This window comes from Prosopis cineraria, unplaced genomic scaffold (assembly GCF_029017545.1).
Source record: "Prosopis cineraria cultivar Desert tree isolate PC_DT_omini unplaced genomic scaffold, ASM2901754v1 PC14, whole genome shotgun sequence".
Classification (NCBI taxonomy): Eukaryota; Viridiplantae; Streptophyta; class Magnoliopsida; order Fabales; family Fabaceae; genus Prosopis; species Prosopis cineraria.
Genome location: NW_026555345.1, coordinates 13,871,058 through 13,885,462, shown reverse-complemented (window position 1 = coordinate 13,885,462; position 14,405 = coordinate 13,871,058). Strand labels below are relative to the sequence as shown.

The 14,405-nt window shown below is 35.3% G+C and overlaps 1 protein-coding gene across 3 annotated transcripts; it reads right to left on the bottom strand.

The window, feature by feature from the left end:
* Positions 1 to 2,361: 2,361 nt before the first annotated feature.
* Positions 2,362 to 12,662, bottom strand: LOC129292866 (uncharacterized). 3 transcript variants are annotated; one of them, XM_054930533.1, is made up of 21 exons: positions 11,643 to 12,656; positions 10,693 to 10,808; positions 10,321 to 10,529; positions 10,037 to 10,156; positions 9,297 to 9,425; positions 9,080 to 9,205; positions 8,556 to 8,611; positions 8,380 to 8,479; positions 8,143 to 8,260; positions 7,826 to 8,035; positions 7,384 to 7,714; positions 6,314 to 6,407; positions 5,678 to 5,786; positions 5,185 to 5,456; positions 4,935 to 5,062; positions 4,359 to 4,782; positions 3,979 to 4,262; positions 3,720 to 3,900; positions 3,384 to 3,626; positions 3,029 to 3,114; positions 2,362 to 2,899 (listed from the first exon to the last, which is right to left on the bottom strand). In XM_054930533.1, the coding sequence occupies exons 1-21, from the start codon at positions 12,467 to 12,469 to the stop codon at positions 2,752 to 2,754; spliced, it is 4,311 nt and encodes a 1,436-aa protein (XP_054786508.1). In that variant the 5' UTR covers positions 12,470 to 12,656; the 3' UTR covers positions 2,362 to 2,751. The 3 variants fall into 3 exon arrangements, 2 of the variants coding, with proteins under 2 accessions (XP_054786508.1, XP_054786509.1); XM_054930534.1 differs by having other exon boundaries at positions 5,185 to 5,384; XR_008589021.1 differs by lacking the exons at positions 2,362 to 2,899; positions 3,029 to 3,114; positions 3,384 to 3,626 and having other exon boundaries at positions 3,761 to 3,900; positions 3,979 to 4,158; positions 11,643 to 12,662.
* Positions 12,663 to 14,405: the final 1,743 nt, after the last annotated feature.

Genomic DNA, 14,405 nt, shown 5'->3' with positions numbered 1-14,405 from the left:
AACTATTACTATTAATGCATCAAAATTATCACTTAAAATCTTTTATTTTTACCTTGTCTAATTTATTATATCACAAGGTTATGTCAACGTGTTAAAATGACCTTTGAATCATCTTTCCTCGTTGCCTTTCTTTTAACACTTTAAAACGTCTTTTTAACGCATCATCAAAGCTTGTTCAAGATCTCATTTTTAAGCATTAAGCCTTTTTGTTAGTGTGACATCATAACGTTAAAATATCCATTTAGTTAGTTTAACGTGTTAACATTCTCTTTAATACATTAATGAGACTCATCAGTATTTAATGAAGTAGTTGTGCTTTATGCTTATGCCTAGAACGTCTTTGTTGTATGTTCTAGATTATCCAATGGCTATAATCTTGTTTCTAATGGGTTAAATAATTTCTAAAATCCAGGCGGTTGGTACGGAATTAAGTGCTTATAACAATTTTTCATTTGATTTCATTAAACTGTTGCATCAAACAAGCTCTCATTTATTCCTAGAAAGAGTCCATAGACATTTATTGATCGAAACCTTTTCAGAAACTCAAGATGTAGTATCCTTAAGTGGCTATTAGTCTTGGAAAGGTTTCTTGCATAATAGTTGAAAAATCTGGAGCTTTCTTGGGAACTGAACATATGTTAAGTAGCTGGAATGAAACAAAATGAACCTTTGTGTGCTAATCTTTCCTTCCTTTTTTTTCTCCTGCATTCTAAATTTATTTGCTCCATTCTTCTTGTTTCCTATTTCCCCCTCATTACGGCTTTATTCTTTTGAGACAAAATTTTAAAGATTTGAAGACACTCAATTCACCATTCTCTTTGGTGCCAATTTTATCTAACAACATGAAAAAGATGATGAAGGCGAACGGAAGATGAAAGGCAACATTGGAAACTTGTACAGATGCTGGCTGTGGATGATGGATAATAGAGGGAGGGATTGATGGGGATGGATCTAAAGGATCACAAAGAATGGTTTTAAGAAGGGAACGAAGGTGAAGTACAAATCGTGAAGGAGGTCGATGGTGAGATCGAGGAGAACAGCATAGTCAAGTCTGATGGATGAAGGGCAAGAAGGTCTGTGCCAATACCCCTTGTTTGGTCTGTGCTGATGGAAGGGAGATTTGGTCAAAAAAAAAAAAAATGGAGGGGCGGTTCTCCTCCCCACTATGAAAAGTGGGGGAAGTTGGCGGGAATATTACAAATATTTCTTATATTTTTTATTGTGAAAGAAATTATCATTTTTCATTTGTATTTTCTTGGATGCAAAATCATTTATTTTAATAAGTATTTAACATATATTTTTTAAATTACTCCTCATAACTTATATTAATGAGAAACAAGTAATGTATACTTATGTTAGTTAACACAAGACATTTTAGTCTACTTTTTTTATTTTTAAATATAATTATTATAATTAACTGACTTTTTTAAATTGTGTGATATATTTTTTTCTCTCATATATAAAAATAGAGAGAGTATTATTTAATATAACTAAAATAATTTCATACATTTTTTTAATATTCTAACATTGCCCAAGAAACCATCAATAAAGAAGGCACCAAAAATCTTCACTAAATTACCCTTGTCTTATCACACAACCTCACAAAAAAAACGTTACCAGATTGTCTTTGCCATAGTTATAGGGACTGACTGTAAAGCTTGTCGTCACTATTATGATTTCAATTCTTGCTATCATCATCGTTCTACATTATAATCAAGTTCAACTATCACTCGTTTTATGTTTTGTTATCACTTTTCATTCCCCCAAATTTACATCTATTTTCAACTTGCAGTGCACTAGATTTCATGTTCCATGTAAAACTTCAAGCAATGTTCTAAAATTAGACCTCATGTTAAATCAAAAAAGTTAGTGTGCCTAAAATCTTATAGCCCTTAGACTAGCAGTTAAACTTGTAATGTAATAATTAAATAAAAAATAATATTAAATGCATATATTATACATGATAAAACTACAATATGTCTTGTTAATAATAAATGAACATATGACTATAAATCAACATTATAATTTTAAAAGGCTATTTTTTTTTAACACGCTCAATTTTCTAAATATCATTCCAATTTTCAACTCAACTCCTAGTTCCCACTCACTGACAACTAGCTCCAATCCACCCGAAAAACAATTTTTTATCAAAACCAAACTATTGGCCCGTCTAGTCGTCAATTCAATTGGTGCAACTGTTTGGTCGGATCCTTAAAACAATATTCTTAAAACAATAGATCCAAGTTTTATGCTGGAGGTAATGGTCATGAATGATTGTATCAAGGACAGGCAAATCAAATACTAAAGCATAAATTCACAATACGGACAAAACGACGTGATAAAAGGAGAGAAAAGAATAAGTTGCAAAACTGAACCCAGTTTTTCTATTTCAACTTTTTTTGACTACTTAAAAAATTTATAAATAAGAAATGAAAAATATGATATACATTACTCCCCAACCCCAAAAACGAACCTCCATTCCTGTATAACTCAACCTATAATCATGTCACCTGAATGTTTCACTTGGTTATGACCTATAACACCTACTCATCCCTTCCACACCATTTCCTAACCTGTACAGTATACTTGATATCACAATACCAGTTCATTCAACAAACCCTGATCACACATGTACAAACACACACACCACACCATGTTGCTCTCATTTACGTGCAAAAGAAAAGTGAACTAGAAATAATAATAATAATAATAATAATAATAATAAATATTATTATAACTATATCAACACATTCAAGACTGCCAGAAGACATCAGGATCGTCGCTATACAAAGAAGAATCTTGAATTTCCTGGTTAGCCACATGGCGATTGACAAGACGGGATTGGATAATTTTACACAAGGCCAGACTAGAAGGAAGAATCCACCATTCACTTTCATCCCTGCACTCACCAGCACAGAGAAAATACATTAGATATTTTCAAGTAGTCGCAACATTATACAAGATTTAACCACAATCAATTCATTTTTGCAACAGTAATTTTCTGTCTCAGGTATTGAAGGACACTTACATGCTAAAATTCCAGGATTTAAAGCTGGAATGTATTTTATTTGAGTTTGTTATATAATGAATCAATCCACAAAAGAAGGCAACTACCTGCAATTAGAAGTCCAATTTCAGTGTCAAAGGTTACAACAAATATATGGAGATTGTTTGATATTAAATAGCTTCCAGTAAATTTTTTATATGGAAGGAACAAATGAAATATAGAGGACGGTAAGTACCACATTACGAATATGCAGATAGAATAAATCAATTTCTAGAATCACTTTTTATGACCAGTATGCTTAAACTTGCAACCATTACTTTCCAGGTTAATTAACATAAACAGAAGGATGAAAGGTAAGAGATTGAGAAGAACTTACCACATTGACTAAGGATGTCAGATTCCAAAGAGCATAAAGACGAGCAAGACCTGCGGATCTCCTAGGTCCTTGACTAAACAAAGCATTGATTCCAGATGGAAATGGAAATAGTACACCAAGAGGAAGGACAAACAAAACTAACAGGAAGTTCATTAGGGACAGAGAGTACATCTGAAGCAATGTGAGCAATACTAAGATGAAATCTCCAAGTAGTAGTATAGAGATAACCAGACCAACAAGATCCTGAAAGGCGAGAATCAGGGAAGTGTCATCAACAAGAATTTCTTCCAAGATTAGTAATTAAAATGGAAATGGACGGTAGAAAGCATTTAGTACCTGATGTCCAACAGGCTTTGTATTATAGAATATAAAACTGAAGGGATAGTATACAGTTATTTTCTCTTTAAGCGTTTTTAAGCTCTTGGCATTTAGAATTCCACCAACATTCCTTCTAGGTATCATCAGTTGGTCATTGCTTGTTAAGTTATGCAACGAGTTTATCTGACCTCTAAGAAAACTGCACATAACAAAGCCAAAGTTACTCATAGTACAAATATACATATGACAACAAAAGAAACAAAAGAATTATGATTACCTTGACTGCTTTTCAGTTCTTGCTGACTCATCATAATTTTGCATTGACGTGCTGTCATTTTCAGTAGCATGTACCACAAGTCCAAACTGGCAATATCCAGAAGCCGTTGGCTGAAAACATGCAAGATCAACTCGCACACCATATGATCTCAAAGTAGGATTGGCATACATATCCAGCCAGCTGACAACATGCCTGAAGGTTACTTTTAGGTGTCCACGGCAAACGATGCGCAATTGAGCATTAAGACCAGCTACTAAGCGGTACCATATAGTTGGTGGAACAGACTAAAGGGCAGGAAAAAGATTATAAAAATAAGCCACTAAATTAAACACAAAAAATAGCAACAACTCAGGTAAAAGCTAAATTTTGAATGAGCAAACCTGACTCATGATGCTTGTAAGAATATTATCACTATTGACAGAGAAAGGTGCCATGTAACTTCCATCACCTCCAAAAATTATAGACATAGGAAACCTTTGATGAAGACGAGGAGGCAGAACAGATCTTTTCTCATCCCCACCCAGGAAGAAGTCCAAATAAGCCAGCATAAGATCAGGCATTGCAGCTACCTTGAGCCCTTCATAAAGTGCTCTGGAACGGCAGGAACGCAAGCAAGCATGATCATACTCTGATCGAACAAATTCTCTAAGCTGCTGTAGTTTCTTTCGACGACGCCTTTGAAGCCATGACCATGCGAGAGGAAATGCAAGGATGCAGAGGATGCTGTAAATAGACCCTTCCCACCAGTCATAAGCAGCTAAACTATTAATCTCATCCACAAATCTATTGAAGGCATCTTCAAATCTGCATTACGAGTAATGTATAAAAAAAATTATAAAATCAGCAAAAATTAAATGCTTGGTTCAAAAAAAGTTTAAATTAAATTCATCATGTAAACTAGAAACATCCTGCACTGCCAATAAATAAGAATTTTTTTTAATGAACTAGAGGCATACACAATATCTTTTACTTGCTCCGGGGGACAGTGAGGTAGATGCCATGGTTCGCCAAAAGTATTAGGGCCCTGGAAATACAACCTGTGCACATGACTCTGAGACTCCTCACATCTATTCGTTTCAATGATCTGAATGACAAAAGGAATATTATGATAAAAGTGAACTGTAACATTGCACTGAGTTCAAATGAGTTTCTCATCTACAAGAACAGTAAGATTAATGAATTTCACAAGGAAGATGGTAAATAAACCTCATTCAGTGATTCAAGAAATGGGAAAGAATGGTTTATTCGAGTCTCATCTCGAGCAGGGGCATGGACCGGTATATCATCACCTCCAACATATTTCATTCGTGCAACACTGAGAACTAGAGCTAACAGGATGAGGAGACCAACAAGAAGAAGGCTAAAAACCCAAGGCCCACCAAAAGTGTATACCAACTCTTCAAATGCTGTATTACAATTTGGCAAATGATATCTGTCAGAAGTGCACTTGTATGGACAGGGAGTCTCTGTCACACCACCTTTCAAAAAGGAAACGAAACAATGGAATCAAATGAAAAGTGGTGCATGGTCTATAATCATTTATCATCTTAAAAACTGACAAGCAATAAAAATACAGCCCCACTAACCAAAAGCAGAACAAAAATTTCAGATAAATAATTTACTCTTAATCAAAACCACTCATAAATTATGTACCCTTTCTTTTTATTGTCTGGTGTGATGGAAGCAAAATAAAAAATACCTCGAACAGGAATAAATCTGGCACGATGTGGAAGCTCGTGAGGTGGGCAAACATGACAAAGTGATTTATCAGAGCCACTGACATTTTTGAAAGTACCAACAGGGCATTCCTGCAAGACAATATGCATATTTACACCAGCAACAAAGATTAAAGCAACTGAAGAATGGAGAGGACCTCTGGTATCTCTTCTCAAATGACAGAATAAAGTGGCTAAATAACACATACAAAAGAGCAATATACCATTTCAAACTAAACTTCAAGGCATTAAACAACTTTTATGTTCTTTAGTTTACTTTTTTGTTTCTATGCAAATGAGAATAACACACAGAAACTAACTAATAAAATGAGGGGAATTAAATCACGGCACATGTTTAATCACTAAATCACGGCTCATGTTTAATCACACAGGCTCTGACATAATCAGAAACCACATCCAGATACTTGAAAGGGCTTTCTCTCCTGAATGTCCTCTTTGCCAAAGCAACAGCCACTTCATTGTTCCCTCTTGGTACATAATCCACAGTGACCATCCAATAATGGTTCTTATTTCATTTAATCTCAAGAACTTCAATTTCCTAAATCTTTTATCTTTTTTTGATGCAAAAATATCTAATTATGATAGAATAGAAAATCTACCTCACAAAAGATACCATAAAGCCCTTTAGGACAGGCCCTTCCACTGACAGTTCCATTTTTTCCAGGAAGACCCTTCCCCCCACCAAAGCCTCCCCTGAAATCAGAAAAAAAGAACTCAGAACCAACCCCATGTCCAATCTCAGTGAGAGGAAGTTCACAAGTGTGCCCACACATCCGTTTAAAGTAGCCAACAGAAACCCAAAACAGGGAAATCTTGGAAAAGGAACAAGAAAAGTTAAAAGGAAATGGAACATGCTACAAGACTGCAATTGCAAGTGACTGAAGATACTACAACATTTATAAACAGTCAAGATTCATGCAGAAAATTAGAAGAAAAAAAAAAAAAGATACCCATATCCATGGTTCAACAAAGTTTTATAATGGCTATTGAGGGCTTGGGACCAACCATAAACATAGGCAGAGTGAAAAAATTTTGAGGATCTGATGGACAGACAAAATTGACATCTATCCCATAAAGCAGAGGAAGCACAAGCAACCCTGCGAGTATATTAAGTAACAATTGCAGACAACATTGACCCAACCAACCCCACAACCTCAAAGAAAACAATAAAAAGAAAGAATTTATATAATTATACAACTGCTATTTCCAAAATCATTTCCCTATTTTGCAATATATTCAATTATACATCAAGACATCATCTGATGATCACTATACTGCATTTTAAAATAGTTTCCAATTTTTCTAGAAAAGAAACAAAACCATTAGATTATCTTCTGCAAAGTAGTAAAATAAACACATATCTTATAATTGACCATATGCCAAATAGCATCATTAAAACCTTAGCCAGCTATTTAAAGTTACAAGTGTCATGAAACTGCTTCTAGATCAAAGGAGAAAATTTGTCACACAGCATATTGATGAAAAGCAACAGTTTAACATCATCCACTATGAGATAACAATTTCATGTTATGTGCTATTTCATGTAGTCGGATGGGCCATGCACAACTCCTAGTAATGAACAAATGGCAACCTTATAATTCATCAGACACATGATGCACAAAAACATGGAACTGATTTTGATAACAAACATCTTTGACTATATAAAAACCTGGTAATAATACTTCCTTCAACATTTGCTAAAGGAATATATTCATCTCCAACTGCTACATCAGGCCAATGAAAGTGAATCCTTCCACCACCCCCACCTCCACCACCACCAGGACTACCGTGCCCTCCATTAGTTGAGATTATAGAAGACTCACCAAGCTCTAACATCTGAACAAACAAAAGAATGGTTCCACCAGAGCCACCACCAGGGCCAATGCCTGAAATGGACCTACCTTCCTGCCCTCTAATATCTTCTCCAAAGCTTTCTCCATCAGCTCTAAGTGCACCATTCAGAGTCAAGCTAGACAATGAGTGCTCCAGTGAGCCCATTGCTGTCAGAAGTCCAGAATATACCTTATATGTAGCAGCTCAAAGCTAGAAACAATTTAAATACAATACCAAGCCTGATTGCAAAAACCACCAAATTTTAATTCATATCTTACCGATAATGCCACCACCTGCAGTTGCACCAGCTAGACTATTATTCCCACTGCCGCTACCAAGTTCACATGGCATATCGACATCCCCATATGTGGTACCACCCTCAATGAAATTGCCATTATAATATCCCTCCCCACCATTGCCCCCATGTCCTCCTCCCCCACCAACACCGTTCTCAAAATACCTTCCTCTTCCCATCCCACCAGTACAGCCTGCAAATGGTCCAAATAAGGAATATGTAAAACAATTGAACTCTCAGGGTATTAAGCAACCTATGAATTTCCACAGGGAGCATAGTCTCTAAAAGGAAATATTATACCAAGTCCAGATACGCTAATCATTCCAGAATGATGCACATCTACATTTCTAACCCAGTGAAGATGCACAACAGAGCCTGTTATGGTTCCTTTAATGATGACTTTTTCAACCCGACATATCTGAGGCAGGAATCAAAGCCAACAAATGTAAGGAATAACAAGGCCAAATCCTTGATACAACAATGATCAAGATAAGAGAAACAATTTAGTTCTCAAAAAGGGCTAATGCTAATGAAAACCTGAAGTGTGAAGGCCAATGTTGAGTTAACATTACAGTCCTCAGGGGGATGAAACAATTCATGCGGGCAATTTTCAAGTTCACAATACAGTTGCGGTCTCCTAGCATTTTCAGAAACAAATATTAAGAGATAGCTTATGCTTAAGTATTATGCCTAAAGTATACTCATGATCTTACATGTCATCATCACCAGCAGCCTCTAAAGGACCTCTTAGAACAGATCCGGGCCCAACCTTCACATTTCAAGATGACTTTCGTTGTATTAGTACACAAATAATACCACTGAAAGAATTTAAATGCTGCACTGATTTAATAGCTGAAATATTGCAAGTCACAACATGAGCATCATTTATCCATTTACATAGTTATGAAACTCAGCATTTGCTTTTAACATAGAAAATCATTAAAGTATAGGAGAGATACAAAAGGGAAAAGCTTCTGACTGTAACCTCCCCCCCCCCCCCTTTTGTTTAGTATACTTTTTCCAAGCAGCTTAAAAGTAGCAAATCTCAACATGAACTCCATGGGGAAAAATTAAAATAGGTAAGAGTTCATACATGAACATTCATTAAAGCCAATCAGGTGTCATTAAGCATTAATACAACAGAGAGAAAGTTGAATGATTATATGCTAATTGTCTAAATGGATGTCAAGAAACAGTAAAGCAAGAATAAGAGCCACCTGATGAGCCTTAAACTCACATTGATACCATAAAACAATGACAATATCAGATGTTGCGCTTCAATAAGATTTCCAGGTCCGGTCAAGTTTAAAAATCCTTGTCCATGGACACCTAAATTTGCATTAGAATGAATAACAGATGATTCCTGATAACAACAATATGGGGAAGCTTGTCATACAAGAACAATTATGAATTATAACTCTGCGACAAATGAGATAAATGCACATGATAACTACCTTGAGAACTACTAAATTGCTAGCTTCAAGCAAGGACGTTGCAACAATTGAATCACCATTACCATCTATGAGAATCTTGGAATTCAACATCAAGTGAATCTTGACAGTCATACGAAGAGCTCCATAAATCTAAATGAAAATGAGACCACAAAAGACAATGAAAGTGAAAACATTGTTAATATTTTAAAACAATCATCAGATATAGATGTTAAAGAATCATGATTTGGTCACATCAACATTTTTCTCAGTTCTATGTTAATGCACAACCGATCCAATAGGACAAAAAGAACTGAAAGAAAACTGAAATATGTATCAAATATCAAAGACAAAATATGCCATATTAGAACAACACTCATAATGAAATAAGATTTTGCTTTAAGACTTCCCATTCAACCCTCTTTTGGAAGCTATAGTAAAATTTAGAGATATCATTTTTTAGGGCAATCATGAAGAACTTTAATAACAGCAGAATAAATGAATCTGTGAAGAGTTTGTGTCCCTGACAAAAAAATGCTCGCTGGTCGCTTAGGAATAGATGATCAAGAGCATAGGATAACTGGTCCAATGACTCTACCCATCCACATCTCCCAGAAAAGAAGGAAAAGATAAAAGAAAAATAAAAAAATTTAAAACTGACAGCTCTTAACCACTTCTCAAATGTATATAACAAGCATACAAAAGAAGCACAAATCAAGACTGGACATATTACCATAAAAAAGGAAAAAGCATCTTATACTTGCCTTGATCACAGAGTCACTCATTAGAAGCTCTTCTGCCATCAACTCAAACTCCGATGAACCAATATGAGCAAGCCCAAAGCTCAAGACTGCACCATTGGTCATACGTATGAGCCCACCAACCTGTAAATTAGTAAAAACTAAGAGCCTGAAGGTCCTTAATATTTTGACTGCTTTCATGCTTCATACTTGTGTATCTCCTTTTTTCTTCTCTCTTCTTGAAACCTCTTTTTTTAATTAAAATCAAAACATTTGAAGAGGAGCAATAGACTCAATGCTTCAATCACCTGAACGCGGCTCCAATATAAAGGAAATAATGCCTTGGCCTGATTCTGGACATAAACATTTGTCCAAAGAGGCAACTTAGGAAATTCCAGCAGAAGCGTGTCAGTCTGCGTAGTTAAGTTATGATTGCAAATATAAAGACTCCGAGGAACAGCATCATAATATGTCCCTGCAGCACCAGCATTGCTCGAACATCCAAAACTCATTCCTCCTGATAAAAATAAAGCAGGCTTCTTTAACATGAATGAAGTTATTATTCTTACCATAAATATTTGTCCCCTGAGCTTAGACAGATATTTTTTAAATTACAGAGAACAGAGATAAATAATGAGACATTCTAATTTTTAAAAAAAAAAAAAATCACTGTACCGCACCATGCACTAAGAATGTTGTATCATCATGTCTACTGAAAACTTTGACTGAAATTCTTCCACCTCCACCCCCAGCAAATCCATTCCCTCCAGTAGCACTGATCCTGCCAGTTCCAGTCCTGCACTTCACACAGAGGAGATGATTTATTGCAAACTCTTGCATTAGGACAAAGCAACACAAAATCATCCAGCGTACAAGAGAATAATCCTGGCTCACAAAAAGAGCAACAAAATGCCACAGATGATCTTTGACCTTGGTGACCTTTGAATCTATGATATACCTCCTCACCCTTCAAATGCCCAGTGAAGGGTGAAACGGTGGACAAGAGAGCTACCAACAGAACTGCTGACCAATGTAAAATGACCTCTGCAATTAACATATCCTAACAATTTTTTCTTGATTAAATCTTTTCTTCAAGTTGCCTGATTTTTTGTCCCCAAGTATTGAAGGCACATAATTTCATGTCTCTAATTTAACTTCATTTCTTTTATCAACCCAAACAAATACGTAGGCAATCTTGCTTCACAATTATATTTTCCTTACCACCTATCTAGAGAACTTACAAATGCAAATGCGGATGGATGCCCACACGTGGGGAGGGGGTGGCTCTGATAGTCTTATTTATATGCATTATAGAAAAAGCAAGTGACAGTCAGAATATCACGAGGTTATGTACAGACAAGTGGTTGTCAATGACAAAATATATAGTCACTACAAATTTTCTCCATATGTAAGTATATGATGAAGAATATATATATAATCCATAGAGCCAAAAACCTTGACTAAAGCCATGAGTTCAGCCTAAACTGCCAATTACAATTGCATTCTAAACTAGAAGATACGAACCATTTTTCTCTTCTCACACTGCAGTACAAAATCTAACCACCGTCCACAGATGATCATAAGTGAATATGCAAAAGCACCATATAGGATATAAGGAAGATGAAATTACATTCTATGAGCATTGATAAAAATGCTGCCGCCAGAACCTCCTCCGCCCTTAATCCCCCCATCACCTCCATTTGCCAAAAGGTCCCCAGAGACTTCTATAGAATCCCTGATTACAAACTTAATTCTCCCACCTCCTTCCCCTCCATATCTCACTTCTTTGCTTGTGGTCCCACCCTTACTTCCGTAACTCCACGGCTTATCGAGCGAGGACCAGGAGTAGGCATCCCCTCCCCAAACATCACCAGGAAGTTTGGTATTGTCTGTGACACAAGAGGCACCTCTACCCCCATGCCCTCCACCTGCTCCCTGAGTTCCCGACGGCGTCCCACTAGTTTGTGCCGGGGGTTTACCTGCCAACCCAGTCACATTTATCACCGACCCACCGATCAAGCTAGCATTCTGAGACTCCACTAAAACCGTCCCCGCAATTATCGACGAACCACTCTGTAAACTGAATTCTCTGCTGATATTAATCAAAACTAAGCAACCTAATACTGGGCAACTCAAACTTACATTAGAAAGTATATGTAAACTTCCCTTTCCTTCTATATAGATATCACTATCAAAAATCAAACTGGAATTAAGCTCACAGGAGGTATCCAGAGAACCAATTCCCTTAAGATCCTCTTCGCATGAAAGAGACGGAAGGTCAGGCAGGGGCGGAGGTGGAGGAGGCGACGGAGGAGTATAATCGCTGTACAACGAGTCAAAATCCGCACCGACAATGGAGAAGCCATCGCTGGAAGCAGCAGTGAACCCACAGTATACTATGAAAACCGAGAATACAATTAGAAGGAACGAACCAAAAGAACAAAGTGCTCGAGCCATTGAAAAGGACCAAACTCATCAGAAGGATGATGGGAGGTGATTGTGTGAATCAGTGCGATTTAGAGTATGACCTGCAGTAGAATTTATGTCAGAATTGAAACCGAAAACGAAAACGACAGCTTTGTTGATGCCATTAATTACGCAAGTATGTATGCAGAGAAGCTTGGAAACAGGATTTGGATTGGAATTAAGCCAAAAAACAGAGTTGAGATAACTTAACACGGAAGAAGTGAAGCTTTGGGAAAGCACATGTGGCATCAAGCGAAGCGGGAGACGGGGAGAAAAAAAATAAAGGAATGGCGGAGGAGAGCGACTTCTCATTAATAAAATCAGATTTAATAATTTACATTTAAAAATTTAAAAATAATAGTATTAATTTACGAGGCAACCATGCGCATGACACGTGTGCCTTTTTTGCACAAGTAACGTCTGTTCTCACTTAATAAATTCCCATGCCTGTATGACCTGAGACACTTCAAATTCAATTTAATATATTTATTAAATAGGTTTAAATTAAATTAAGATTTTTAATTAAATCTCTTTAGTTAATTAGATTAAGTTTATTTTTGTAAGACCTAATCTATAAGTATAAGCTTGATTTATTTATATAAGCTTGATCTTTTAAATTTTTAACTATGTTTTCAATCAAATTGAACATATATGCTAATTTTAGATCAAGTTTATTTTTACAAGACCTAACCTATAAGTATAATCCTGATTTTTTTTATTTTTAGTTATGTTTTTAATCAAATTAAATATATATGTTAATTTTAATATTGTTATTTTATTATTGTATTGTAGTTAGTAAGTCATTTTAATTATTATATATTAGAGTTATATAAATATAGACTTTAATAGTTGTAAAATATATTTGAGATGTTTAAAACTAATATGTAAGCCTATTTAAAAAGGTTACTTTTAACTAGACTTTTAAACAAGCTTCCAAGCTAGGAAAAACTTTAGGTAAGCCTAAGCCTGAACCAAGAAAAAAACAAAAAACCTTATATAAATTTCAGGTCAAATTCAAACTTCTAACTTACCATACAGGCTCATACTTATTTTGTAATATTAGCAAATTGCTCCACATATACTACTAAAACAATGGCTTTATATAGCAGTTATTTTTGCTGCTAAATAGCAATTTCAGTGCTATATAGTCTAGGGTTAACTATATAGTAATTTTTAACCGCTATATAGTCAAAGTCTATACAACGATTATTTACAAGAAGCTGTTGAATGTATTTTTTTTTTCAATTTTTGGTTCAATGATCCATTCAATAAACTATTTAGTGATTAATCAAAGCAACCTTTAAATGCTTTCAAAATATTCAATGATTTATTTTAAAAAACAATTAAATAATTTTTTCTAATTTTAATCAATTTTCATATAGTTGCTCAGAAACTACTTAATCGTTATTTTAAAATAACTGCTAAATTATTGTGTCTATTTAGCACAAAATAACCACTAAATATATTGACATATATAGCACTTATTTCAAGCTATATCGTTCAGTATTTAAAAAAAAAACAAGGAGGATGCATTTCGAGCAACCCTTACAAAAACATTTAGAAACACACTAGCAATAGAATAATCTAATTTCAACCAAAATTCATATGCAATTGAATCCAATTATTTAAACCTAGATATAGTAACTTCTAGAATCTATTTAAAAATACTTCAATTTGTTCACCATAGCAATTTTAAAAGACCAAAGTTACCAAAAACTTGAAATTAGCATAAGTAAGCTTATTTTGCCTAAATAAAGAACCTATATACAACCATGACGATGTGGCCTGGCGTTTTCTTACTTAGTCCCTTAACCAAGTTGGAGGGGTTTGATTCCTCCCTTAGGCATGGAAGACATCCATGGCCAGCCACTTTACCCTTAGTTGGAAGACCCGATGGCCTATAGATTAGTCTGGGGCTATTAATATG

Excerpts from the sequence above, each read along its gene's own strand:
- LOC129292866 (XM_054930533.1), bottom strand. The coding sequence starts at position 12,469 with ATGGCTCGAGCACTTTGTTCTTTTGGTTCGTTCCTTCTAATTGTATTC. Across the intron at positions 7,715-7,825 it reads TGCAGGTGGTGGCATTATCG|CAATGGGCTCACTGGAGCAC; the intron begins GTAAGATATGAA and ends GACTTCTGACAG. Across the intron at positions 5,457-5,677 it reads CAGATTTATTCCTGTTCGAG|GTGGTGTGACAGAGACTCCC; the intron begins GTATTTTTTATT and ends CCTTTTTGAAAG.